The sequence below is a fragment of the Drosophila navojoa genome, chromosome X, assembly GCF_054131105.1.
Source record: "Drosophila navojoa isolate 15081-1374.11 chromosome X, UAZ_NAV_1.0, whole genome shotgun sequence".
NCBI lineage: Eukaryota > Metazoa > Arthropoda > Insecta > Diptera > Drosophilidae > Drosophila > Drosophila navojoa.
This window is the reverse complement of record NC_142895.1, coordinates 8,657,350-8,670,841: the sequence shown is the minus strand read 5'-3', so window position 1 is coordinate 8,670,841 and position 13,492 is coordinate 8,657,350. Positions and strand designations below refer to the sequence as shown.

The window sequence follows — 13,492 nt, the reverse complement described above, 5'->3', positions numbered from 1 at the left end:
ACTCGGTACTCCTCAATGCACGCGTGTTCCTCGTTGTTTCTCTTTTATGCCACTTCATTTTCAATTTCAACTGCAGCTACCGGCTAGCTGTAGCTGTAATAGTTGATTAACCCATGCATATTTATTTAAGAGAAATTGCCATTACGCAAGTGGCTTATCTAAGCTGCTTTGAGTGGCTTTGGATAGAGTTTCAAAGTTTTAGTTTGTGCTTGGCTCAGCTATTTAATCCAAATTCAGTCTTATTCGCATAGGAGCTTTAGAATGCTTTGATTTCACTTGCCACCCAAAATTTTGCTATATTGATATTTATCAAGCCATATAGATCTCGTAGTTTTTAGAATAAATATCTGTCTAGTTAGCTCTAGGTCTAGCTAGCTGTTCTCAGATTTTTAGATTCTTTTAGCTTCATTTGTTCGTGTATATGCATAGACGGTGCTTTTTATTTTTTATGGGTAGAATCGAAAAATATTTCTGTGCGCTCTTTTCATTAAATTTTCCGGTTGTGTTTCACAGTTCTGTTTTTTCAAGGAATAACTTGAGTAATATGATTCTCAATTTTATTTAAACTACCAAAATTTATTTATTTTTGTTTTTAATTTTACATATATTCCGATTTTATAGATATTTTCATTCTGTTCTGCTCCAATTGCATACGATTTAACAAGAGCAGAGATGCCTTTTAAAGCCCTTGCCACGCCTCCGTTTGATATGTTCGAGTGTGTGTGTGCCAACTACAATTGGTTGAATGCATAGCTCTGCCCGCACAGCAGACAATACCAAACCCTTCCATAGCTCTATAGTTGCGTATGTGTGTTTGTGTGTATATATACATATGTGTGTGTGTGTGGCATTCTACCAAGATTGATGGGAATTTAAATTGAGCATTTCGTTATAAATATGCGCGCGTTTTACTATGTTTTGCGGCAGACGTCGGCATTGCAGCTGCCTTCCAACGCGCCCCTCCCCTCCCCTCCCAGCGCGCTGCTCTCTGTCTATCCGCCTCTGACTTGGCTGAATGCGTTGCCAAAAACTAAAACCTCAAAAGCTATACACACTCACACACACGCACACACACACTTGCCGATGTCAGCAACATATGTGCGTGCTCCTCGTCCTCCTAGCCGATGCCTATGGTCTATGTGGAGCAGCGTCGTCTTCTGCCTGCAACCCCAAGGAGTTTATCTTTCTTCCCTGCTCAGCATATCCTGTAATCAGGCAGATATATCAGAATAGACCTTAAGATAAGTAAATGAGGAAGAGAATCATATGGAAAGTGATTATTATAAGGGCAGAGATGAGAAAAGTAGAGGAGTGCAACGATGAAAAATAAGAAGTTGATAAAATGGTATAAATTGAAAAGTATTTATATTATTTTATTTTTTCTTTTTTTTTTAGTCTTAAACTGCAGTTACTCCATAGGGTATTTCATAGTTGTGCTTATTCACTTTTTCTCTGACTTTGACACGCACAATTCCTAAGCAACAGAACGTAGACCTTCTTAATTTCAGTTTCTTCTTCTCTGCCTTCTACTCCTTCTCCTCTCTCTTACTCTTTCACAGCCCAAAAATTGCATTTCCGCTGACTTTATTTCTATTACTCACACACACCCACACACACCCACACATACACCCACACACACATACACAGAGAGAGAGAGAGAAAACCGACACGAATTCGTGACAGTTTTATTCACATAAATACCCACACATACACTTGCTCAAGGAAAGCAGCCTACAAACGAGCAAACCCGACTAGAAGATACCTATTATATATTTTTAATAATTCATATTTTAAGCGGATTTTCCCTGGGACACTCGATTTATATTCATCAATTGTTCACTTCATGGTAATAATACTCGATTAACGATTGCTGTAAAGTATGAATAATCGATTTGATGACTCTTAAAGGTGGTGAGCTGGAAGAACGAATGGTTCGAAGGATCTTAGGCTTATAATGAGGGCAGATAGTTAATAAAGGAACTGCGCATCCATCATCATTCTTCATGTGCTCCTTCACTGTCCTCTTCAAGCATTATGTCTCTATAAGCTCTCTCCCTCAGCTCTCATCTTCATCTACCTCAGCTCCCTCTCCTGCCTTGCACTCCTATAAATTAGCTCGATTTATGAGCCCATATATACATATTATTAATAATCTATTCTCTACTACTAATCCACCTTTTTTTTATATCTGTTTTAGGCTAAGAGCTTGGAGCTGCAACGACCATTGAAAACCCAGGATATTTGCATGTATTTCAGAGTTGCGATAAATATTTACGTAAAGTGAATGCTGTTGCCGTGCGTATATCTAGAACAGATATAATTTGTGTACAGCGAACTCTATATGCACGCGAATTCAGCAGAGCCAAGAGCTTGGCGCCCGATAATAACAAAAATAATATAAAATAAATAATAAAAATAATCAATAACAATCATTGCAATTTGAAGTTGGCTCTGAGAGCGACACAGCGGGAAAGACAGAGAGAGATAGCGGGAGTGAGAGAGAAGGGGACTAAGTTGCTCAAATTATCTAGCTCCAGCTCGAGCTTGAGGCGCGATAGGCCATTCAGAGATCAGATAGCTGTGCAGCGAACAAGTCGTCGGCTACGAGTGTGTGGATCATTGTGGAGCTCAGTGGAAAATGGCGAAAAGCGTGGACTACAAGTGGCGCAAACGCTTGTGCAACAAGTGGCAGGAAGAGCAGCTGCAGCAGGAGCAGCAGGAGCTGCAGCGGAAGCTAGAGCAACAGCAGCAAGTCCAGCACGAGCAGGAGCAGCAGCTGCAGCAACGCCAGATACAGGAGCAGTTACAGCGGGACCAGCAGCAGCAGCAGCTGGAGCAGCAGCGGAAGCAAAAGCAGCAACAGGTGCTGAGGCAACAACTGGTACAGAAACAACAGCAGTTGCAGCGTGAGAAGCAGCAACAGCAGTTGCTGCAGCAACAGCAACTGCTGCTGCAGCTGCAGAGGGAGCAGGAGCAGCGACAGAAGCAGGAGCGGCAGCTACGGGAACTGGAGCAGCTGCAGCAAACGCAGCTACAGCAGCAGTTGCAGGAGCAACAGGAGCAGCAGCAGCGGGAGCAACAGCAGCAACAGGAGCACGAGCAACAACTGCTGCAGAAACAGCAGAAGTTGCAGCAGGAGGAGGAACGACAGCAGTTGCTACAGCAACAGCAACTACTGCAGCAGCTGCAGTGGGACCAGGAGCAGCAGCTGCGGGACCTTGAGCAGCTGCAGCAACAGCAGAAGCTGCAGTGGGAGCAGGTGCAACAGCGACAGCAACAGGAGCAACAACTGCGGGAGCAGCAGCGACAGCAGCAGGAGCAGCAGCTGCGGGATCTGCAGCAGCAGCTGCAGTGGGAGCAGGAGCAGCAGTTGCAGCGGGAGCAGGAGCAGCAGCAGCTGCTGCAGCGACAGCAGTTACAGCAGGATCAGCAACAGGAGCTGCAGCTGCGGGAGCAGGAGCAGCAGCTGCAATTGCAGCTACAGCAGAAACTGCAGCGGGAGCAGGAACAGCAGCTGCAGCTGCATCTACAGCAGACACTTCAGCGGGAGCAGGAGCAGCAGCTGCGGGAGCTACAGCAGCAACTACAACGGGAGCAGGAGCAGCAGCTGCAGCTGCATCTACAGCAGACACTGCAGCGGGAGCAGGAGCAGCAGCGACAACAGCAGAAGCAGCAGCGACAGCAGCAGCGTCATCAGCGACAGCAGCAGAAGCAGCAACAACAGCAGCAGGAGCAACAGCAACAGCAGCGGGAGCAGGAGCATCAGCTGCGTGAGCAAGGGCACCAGGAGCAGGAACATCAGCTGCGTGAGCAACGGCGCCAGCAGCAGGAGCAGCAGCGACAGGAGCAGCAGCGCCAGCAGCAGGAGCAGCAGCGCCAGCAGCAGGAGCAGCAGCGACAACAGCAGGAGCAGCAACTGCGTGAGCAACGACGACAGCAACAAGAACAGCAGCTGCGGGAGCAACGGCGCCAGCAGCAGGAGCAGCAGCTGCGTGAGCAACGACGACAGCAACAAGAACAGCAGCAGCAGGAGCAACGGCGCCAGCAACAGGAGCAACAGCTGCGTGAACAGCAGCGACAGCTCCGGGAGCAACAGCGTCAGCAGCAGGAGCTGCAGCTGCGTGAGCAGCAGCGACAGCAGCAAGAACAGCAGCTGCGTGAGCAGCAGCTCCAGCAGGAGCAGCAGCGACAACAACAGGAGCAGCAGCTGCGTGAGCAGCAGCGCCAGCAGCAGTGCCAGCAGCAGGAGCAACGGCGCCAGCAGCAAGAACAGCAGCAAGAACAGCAGCTGCGTGAGCAGCAGCGCCAGCAGCAGCTGCGTGAGCAGCAGCGGCAGCAGCAAGAACAGCAGCTGCGTGAGCAGCAGCTCCAGCAGGAGCAGCAGCGACAACAACAGGAGCAGCAGCTGCGTGAGCACCGGCGACAGCAGCAAGAACAGCAGCTGCGTGAGCAGCAGCTCCAGCAAGAACAGCAGCTGCGGGAGCAACGGCGCCAGCAGCAGGAGCAGCAGCGACAGCTCCGGGAGCAACAACGTCAGCAGCAGGAGCAGCAGCTGCGTGAGCAGCAGCGACAGCAGCAAGAACAGCAGCTGCGTGAGCAGCAGCTCCAGCAAGAACAGCAGCTGCGTGAGCAGCAGCTCCAGCAGGAGCAGCAGCGACAGCAACAAGAACAGCAGCTGCGGAAGCAACGGCGCCAGCAGCAGGAGCAGCACCGACAGCAGCAGGAGCAACAGTTGCGTGAGCAGCAGCGACAGCTCCGACAGCAACATCGTCAGCAGCAGGAGCAGCAGCTGCGTGAGCAGCAGCGCCAGCAGCAGGAGCAGCAGTTGCTTGAGCAGCAGCGACAGCAAAAGGAGGAGCAGCTGCTGGAGCAGGAACAGCTGCATGAGCAGCAGCGTCAGGAGCAGCTGCTGAAGCTGCGAGAGCAGGAGCAGCAGCAGAAACAGCAGCAGCGACAGCGACAGCAGCTGCTGCGGAAACAACAGCGCCAGCAGCAGAAGCGGGAGAAGCAGGAGCGGGAGAAGCAGGAGCGGGAGCAACAGAAGCAGCAGCAGGAGCAGCAGCGACAGCAGCAGCAGGAGCAGCAGGTGCGGGAGCAGGAGCTGCAGCGGGAGCAGCAGCGACAGCAGCAGAAGCAGCAGCGACAGCAGAAGCAGCAGCGAAAGAAACAGGAGCAGCAGCTTCGGGAGCAAGAACAGCAGCAGGAGCAGCAGCGTCAGCAGCAAGAGCTACAGCTGCGGGAGCAACGGCGCCAGCAGCAGGAGCAGCAGCGACAGCTCCGGGAGCAACAACGTCAGCAGCAGGAGCAGCAGCTGCGTGAGCAGCAGCGACAGCAGCAAGAACAGCAGCTGCGTGAGCAGCAGCTCCAGCAGGAGCAGCAGCGACAACAACAGGAGCAGCAGCTGCGTGAGCAACGGCGACAGCAACAAGAACAGCAGCTACGCGAACAACAGCAGAAGCGGGAGCAGCAGGACCGTGAGCAGCAACTGCTAGAGCAGCAGCGACAGCAGGAGCAACAGCTGCGGGAAGAGGAGCAGCAGCGAAGGAAGCAGGAACAGCACCGACAGAGGCAGAAGCAGCAGCTGCGGGAGCAGGAGCAGCAGCAGGAGCAGCAGCTGCGGGAGCAGGAGCAACAGCTGCGTGAACAGCTGCAGCAACAGCAACAGCAACAGCAGCAACAGCAACAGCAACAGCAACAGCAACAGCAACAGCAACATCACCTGCAGCAGAATGAGCAGCACTCCGAGCAACTAAAGCAGCCACATTCGGAAAATACGATGCCACAGCTGGCGATGGTGCATGCTAGATGGATAGCACCGCCTCAGCTGGTCGAGAATTGCAGCTTCAGCACCTTCCTGGACGATCCGAGCAATCTGCGCAAACTGTTTCTGCCGCGGCGCACTCTGCAGCTGCTGTCGGAGCTGCCGGACTTCCAGTGGCTGGTCAGGGGCTGCTTCGTGCGCGTTCGCTTGGAGCACGGCCATCGTGTGGCTCAGATCGAGAGCGTCGTCAAGTCCCAGCCGAGCAGCGAGCCCACATTGGTCTTGCGCACTGGCAGCAATCCGCGCATCTATCCGCTAACGCAGCTAGCCAACGCGTACTACGAGCGGAGCGAGCTGCTCGAATGGCGTTACATTTGGCAGAGCTGCCACTTCGAGCTGCCCAACAAGTGGCTCGTCGAACAGAAGCATCAGGCCCTGGTCAACGCCAATCTCCGCGTGCAGCAGAAGCTGCGCGATGTTAAGCCCACGCACAAGCAGGAGTGCTTTATCGAGAGCAAACTGCCCGCACTTGCAGCTGCCAGCACCGCCACTGCCACACCGCCGAGCACCACGCAGCACATCAAGTACCTGGTGGAGCCCATGGAGTGCTACAGACGCTATCTGCCCACGACGTCGACAGGTGAGTAGACCCAATCAGCCAATCAATCCCACTCACTGCTGACACAGTTACAGCTCCTGCCGACGCCACTGACACCCCGAGCAAGCCGTGCGAGACGACGATTCCAAATCCCCGAAAGAAGAAGATTTCCCTAGACGAATATCGTGAGCGCTGTATCAAGAAGAAGAAGACATAGACAAGAAACACAAACTGATATCAAAACTGTGCAAAACAGATATCAACATCAAATCAAAACAAAAAATCACCTTCAGGCTTAGCCTAAAATCTTATGATAATTCACGGTAGCTTTACAACTTTCCACTAGCTGCTAAAAAAATATATATATATATATTATTATTGATGATGTAAAACATATATCAAAATCAAATCAAAAATACAAAAACTATATATCTATGTATATATATCTATGTATATATATATCTATGTATATAAAAATTGTGATGTGGAATCACCTTCAGGCTTAGCTTAAAATCTTATGATAACGGTACTTTTACAACTTTCCACTAGCTGCCAAAAAATATATATATGTTTATATTATTATTGATGATGTAAAACAGATATCAAAATCAAATCAAAACAAAGACTATATATCTGTGTATATATAAAAAAAATTGTGATGTGGAATCAGCTTTAGGCTTAGCCTAAAGTCCTATGATAATTAACGGTAGCTTTACAACTTTCCACTAGCTGTTAAAAAAAATATTTATTATTATTATTTTTTTCAATTTTGCGATATTTTAATTCATGATTTTTCATGATTTTATTTATTTTTAAAATATTTTTAAGCTTTAAATAAATTTAATAATATTTGTTATAATTTCTAGAAATTATACAAGACTATGTAATTTGTAATTTTATTTTTTTTTATATATTTTTTTAGAATTTGACGATTTGTAAATTGTACCTAAAAAATTAATTAATTAATTAAGTTTCAAAAAAGTTGTATTTTTAAACATGTATTTAAATTATTTTTTTTTTCTAGACATTTAATAGAGTTTTTTTTTCAATTCAATTTTTTATTTGATAAAATTTATTCATTTTTTGTTTTTATATAAATTGATTTTAAACTAGAGAGTAAACAAGCTGTGATATACATATTTATTTACACACACAAAATGAATTTACTAATTAAATAAATAATAATAAAAAGATGTAAATTTTTAGTCTGTATTTATGAAAGATTTATATAGAATAATAAATTCATATATATGTATGTATGTACATGTCCGTAAATTAGATCTACAAATATGCAATTTCTGTTTTCTTTCCAGTGACATAAATTTTGTTGCATAGTTTAAGGCGCACGGAAATAATTATTTAATGTTAAAAGTTAAGAACTTTATTTAAGCCATACGAGGCATGTATTTTTATATGCATGCTTCTTAAGATTTCTTAAAAATACTTCTGTATAATTAGGCATAAAATTAATTTAAGCAGAAATACATCCCGAATTTATTATAAATCACATAATTCGTATTTCACTTAACCAAAAGTTTCTTCTTCAATAATCACATTATATATATATGTGAGAAATTATCAGATTTAGTTTCATAGAAATCGTCTTAAGTTTCAAGGCCTTAAGCAAATTAGTTAAATTCCAATCGATTTCGTATAAAGAATTCAAGCGAAAGTAAAATAACCCAGAGAAAAACTAAGAATATTCACAACCGAACAGATTCTTGTGGAATTGCCAAATCGAGGATTGCCTTCCACTGGATGGTGGCATACATGGGTGTGGCTTGGGGTTAGGGTTAGTTGAACGCCAGATCTATTGTTGGGATTCCTCTGTTTTCTGGAAAATATTTGCAGACCGCATTACAAATAATTATGCTTGAGCCAAAGCAAAATGCGAGCGAGGCGAACGAAAAGGGCAGCAAGAAATTCTCTTGCCACATGATATATATATAAACATATATATATTTATGCATATATATTTGGGTAAGTGTGTGTGTGTGTGTGTACGTGTTTGTGTTTGCTGGAATATTGTGCTGCTACAATGACCACATAGAGAGCCATGCTGCAAAAATATTTACAACATTCTCAAGCGCAACCGAAACGAAAACTTATGAAAAATTTTATGAAAATTTTACTGCACTTGTTCAGCTGCCACGCCCAGCAGCAGCTACCAGCAACGCCTCCACTTCTGCTGGTTAACGCCCCTCCCTGTGTCGGCAGTGGCCCCATTTTAATTGAAATAACTTGGCAAATTGTGTTGCAACTATCATAAAATTTGTTAGTCTAACAGAAACAAAAAATTACCCGAAAAGAAACGAAAAATGGAGTAAAATCAGCGCTGAAATAAAACTGGATGAGCCATGCAAAACCCACCACCAAAATCAATAAAGATGCAAGAAACTTCAAGTATTTTGGAGTCATTAAAGATTATTTAAGCAAATTATGTTAAATAAAAAAAGTATATCCAGAAAGTTAGATGACGTTACTTCTTTATTGAAAGCAAAATTAGATTGAACTATCTCAGATTTTTAACTTTTGATAGACATATGTTGCATAACGCAGATAATATGATATGGGGAGCAGTGAAGAAGATATAAATAAAATAGTAATTAAAAAATCAAAAGAAAGAAGAATGGAACATTGACTATGTTTCAGTCTATATGAGAGAAGTTCAAGGGTCAGAAGATCGAGAAAAAAAATAAGAAGTCGAAAGAGGAGAGAATGGAAGATTTAATTTAATCAAGTCTATACGAGATTAGTGCAGGGGCTAGAAGATCTAGAGGAAAGGAAATGTGAAGTCGAAAGAGAAGGGAATGGAAAATTTAATATAATTCACTCTGTATGAGATCAGTTCAAAGGGTAGAAAATCTAGATCTACCAATATAATTAATATTTTTACTGATACTGATTATAATATTAAGCTCAAATATCAGTGATAATTTCAATTTGTACTTTGTTAACTGTTTTAAATTTTAACTTTTTGTATTTAGCTTGGTCAGTTTTACAGGTCTTGTTGATTATTGTCAAGTCCTCAATTTCAATTTGTTCCATATAATACAAATAATCATATTAAATCAGAGAATGAAGCCAGAGCTTAATTCTTAGCTAGTCTTAATTGTATTCTCTAATAAATAAATAAACATTAATCAAATATCGTCATTATTATTATTATTATTATTATTATTATATATGAAAATATTTCAAGACCAATTTGTCTTTATCATCTGCAGATTTCAGCTTCCCTTTCAGCTACTCTGGCTAAGCTATAATCAGTTGGGAACTACATGGTGGATCATCATCTGTATTTACATGGAAATTTTAGTCTTCGCTTCTCCAGAGCTATTCAGTCTATGATTCGTCATTATCATCATCATCATCAACTGTTGCTATATTGATTAAAATATTTGAATGATTTTTTTAGTTTCAATTAAAATAATATCGCAAGCAGTTAATCATTAATTAATTTAATCATTTTCGAATTGTTTAATTTTATTTCTTTTTTTTTTTCTAGTATTTACTTTAATTTGATTACAAATGCAATTGCCGTGCAATTGTTGCTGTTCGTCGGCAGTCGCTCAAATATGCCAACAATGCGCGCCCCCGCGGCCCAGCAAATGCTTTGCAAATGTTGAATGTGTGTGATGAGAGTGTGCGTGTGTGTGTGTGTGTGTGTGTATTTGAGCGTTTTTATTTGAGCGTGCGTGTGTGTGTATCATTATGCAAATTAATTTTTGGTAGCAACAATAAAGAGAAAGATGACCACATGAATACACAGTACACACATACCAACACAGACACACACACACAAACACGCACACACACACTCTAGCCGCAGCGATAATAGTGTTTAGGGCTAACAGCAACAACAACAGCAACAGCAACAATGCAAAATTCACAGCCGCAAAAATGTCAACGAAAATGATGACCGAAAACGCAGTCAGCAACTATGCAACTATTGCAACAACAACAACAACAGCAACAACAACAACAACAGCAACGACAACATTTACAGACAGCACCTAGACCCCCTCCAGCCAGTGGCCCCCTCCACTCATGCCAAAAGCCCAACAGCCTCTGTTTCCCGTTTTTCAGTTGATTCCACATTTCGACAGAGGCGCAGCTGCCGATAACCGCATTTGATGGCATTGCAAGCAGAGCGAGAGAGAGAGAGAGGGAGTGGGGGAGAGTGAGAGGACGCGACTAAGTGAGAGGTAGGTACATGGAATGCAGCATATGGAACAGACGCAGTTGACAGCACCGCGATGCGATGCGATGGCTCCACGGTGGACAAAACTCGGGTGCGAGAGCGATGCAACTACTCTCCTCTCCCACTCTTCGTCTGGATCTCTCTCTCTCTCTCTCTCTCTGTCTTTCTCTGCCTGTCTCTCTCTTTTTCTCTCTCTCCCTTTCTTTTACTTATTTTATTTTACAAGTTTTGTTTTTCCGCTTGCATGTTCCTTGAATTCTTCTCGTTCTTTTTTAATGTTAATTTCAATTGTGAAGAAACTTTATTTGTTTCTTTTCTCCCGTTTTCTCTATGCCTCTTGTTCCCGATGTCGTCTCTCAGATCTCTCACGTTCATTTTATCTCTCTCTAGATCTCTTTTCGTGCCCACCCTCATTCTTGTTTCCTTCGCAATCTCCTCTTCGTCTATTTGCTTTCCTTCGGCTCTCTTCTCTTCCATTTTTCGCTCGCTCTTCTATCTCATCTTTCTCCATCTCCTTTTTCTGTTTCACTCTTTTATTTATTTCCTCTCTCTCTCCCTCTTTCTCTATGCCGTCTCTCTACTTTCTCACATCATTTTCATCTATCGCTTCCTATCTCTACTTCTCTATCACTTACACATATGAACTTTGACTCTCATACCATTTACCTCCTTTGCCTCTCGTTCTTGCTAATCGCTGTCTTCTTCTCTCATTTGCACCTCAGTCTATCACATATTTATCTTCTCTCATCTGAGTTTGTTTTCTCCTCTTCAACTCTCTCTCTCTCTCTCTCTCTCTCTCCATATGCATTTATATATATACCTATACCTCATTCTCCATTCCTTTCTTTCACTCTCTCTCTCTCTCTCTCTCTCTCTCTCTCTCTCTCTCTCTCTCTCTCTCTCTCTCTCTCTCTCTATCTCTCTCTCTCTCTCTCTCTCTCTCTCTCTCTCTCTCTCTCTCTCTCTCTCTCTCTCTCTCTCAAATTCAATTGCATTAGATCCCTGACAGATTTACTGTCGCAGCGCCAATGTTCCGATTGTGCAAACATATAAACATGCACGCACATATGTAAATGAATAAACTTTGCATACTTTTGCTGTGCGCGAGTGTGTGTGTGTGCGTGTAGACGCCATCAAAATTGACAAAAATGCAAATTTATTTACGACTCTGCAGCAGCCGAGGAGAAGTTTTGATGGGGCGCCACGTGAATGAATAGCAGGCAGCGTCGTCCAAAAATCAACATGCAACAGTGGAATGCACACACACACTCACACACATGCACATGCACACAATCAAATAAATGGTCAGTCGGAGCTGTCAAATGTCGCAAATGCATTTCAAAAACGCGGCTACAAAATTCACAAAACATTTGCCAAAGCAAGGGCAAAGCCAAAGGCAAGAGCAAAACGCAGGGCAGCCGCTTAACAGATATATGTGTCTGTATGTGTGCGTGTGTGTGTGTGTGTGTATTCTGTATTGCTGTATTTATTGTTGTGCATTGCTGCATAGGTGCGGAAATGCGGCAAAGCGCCAAAGGTCGACAGCTGCCACTGCTGCTCCTGCTCCTGTTCCTGCTCCTGCTCCTCCTGCTGCTGCTACCAAGCACTCGTTGCAGTAAAGTTGATTTAGAAACCGAGTCACATTCTCGCATCCCACACATTATGAATTTGCCATGTTATATGTAGGATTGTTGAAAATACACCAAAATATCAATATATCGATATATTTTTGAACAAAGAATATATATATATAGGGATATATTTTTCACAAATATCGAATTTTTGTGTGATATTTTTGATATATTTGCGTTTTTACAAAAATTGAATATGGTGAAAACGTATATTATAATAATAACGTATATTTTAATATATATCGTATATAATAATATATACGAATAATAGTTCTGACTTTAATAATGGAATAGCCAAATGCAATTTGTGGCTTAAAGTAATGAAAAAACAAATGCTAACACATTAAATACGGCGTCGCATATGAAAAACCAGCACTGTGATGCTTCCGAGTACCGAATACTGGAGTAAAGTGGTATTTTTCATTTAAATAAAAAATACTTATTCTTATTCTTGATTTTTGGAATGGATTTTACATTTATTGTGGGAAAAAGATTATAAGAAAATTCGATAAGTATTAATATATCAAAAAGTGCATATCATATAACATATTGATATTTTTCAAAATTTAAAATATCATTAATACCTATTTTTAAAAATATTTGACAGCCCTAATTTTATGTGAGAGTGAAGTGTTCTAAAGAATTGAAGGCCTCAATTTGAAGCTAAATAAATATATGAAATGGCATAAGCTATCGGATGATCAAACGACTCATTGATTTAATGACTGATTTCATTAAGCTAGAAACAGGCAGTGCTTTCGACTAAGGGAGATCTATTTGCAGTAGAAATTATTCTCTATTATTTTTATTATTTTTATTATTATTTATTATTATTATATATAGATTATTATTTTATTAATATTTATTATTATTTTTGATTATTTATTATTATTATTATTATTATTATTATTATTATTATTATTATTATTATTATTATACTTATTATTATTATTACTTTTTTTTAATGATAATTTAGTTGTATTATGACATATTATTATTACCCCAGACGCAGCTATAAGCCTTAACTTTAGTCAATGATAATGATAGTTAAGCATTATAATGATTGAACCTGTTTTACATTGTAATCTTTCTATTTAGTATTCAATACTAAATCTATGCTAATCTAGAGTACTTCGAATTCAGCTAGTTTCCTATGAAGTCAGCAAGTTCTAGGTTGAGCAATCTTCAATTTCACTAAGTTTAGATCATGATACTCTAATGTTTTCAGACAAGTCTATGTAAAGAGTCTATGATTTTTACCATTAGCTGCAATACTATCTCCATAATCTGGAATTATT

At 42.2% G+C, this 13,492-nt stretch overlaps 1 protein-coding gene across 1 annotated transcript; it reads left to right on the top strand.

The window, feature by feature from the left end:
* Window positions 1-2,388: 2,388 nt before the first annotated feature.
* Window positions 2,389-6,576, top strand: LOC115565003 (uncharacterized). The gene is made up of 4 exons (XM_089263556.1): window positions 2,389-2,740; window positions 5,636-5,736; window positions 5,842-6,401; window positions 6,455-6,576. The coding sequence occupies exons 1-4, from the start codon at window positions 2,639-2,641 to the stop codon at window positions 6,574-6,576; spliced, it is 885 nt and encodes a 294-aa protein (XP_089119682.1). The 5' UTR covers window positions 2,389-2,638.
* The last annotated feature ends 6,916 nt before the right edge of the window (window positions 6,577-13,492 follow it).

Bases quoted from the DNA above. Each gene is read 5' to 3' on its own strand.
- LOC115565003 (XM_089263556.1), top strand. From the start codon at position 2,639: ATGGCGAAAAGCGTGGACTACAAGTGGCGCAAACGCTTGTGCAACAAG. The intron at 2,741-5,635 runs CAACAGCAGCAA...CAGGAGCAACAG, and splicing joins AGCTGCAGCGGAAGCTAGAG to CTGCGTGAACAGCTGCAGCA. The intron at 6,402-6,454 runs GTGAGTAGACCC...ACACAGTTACAG, and splicing joins TCTGCCCACGACGTCGACAG to CTCCTGCCGACGCCACTGAC.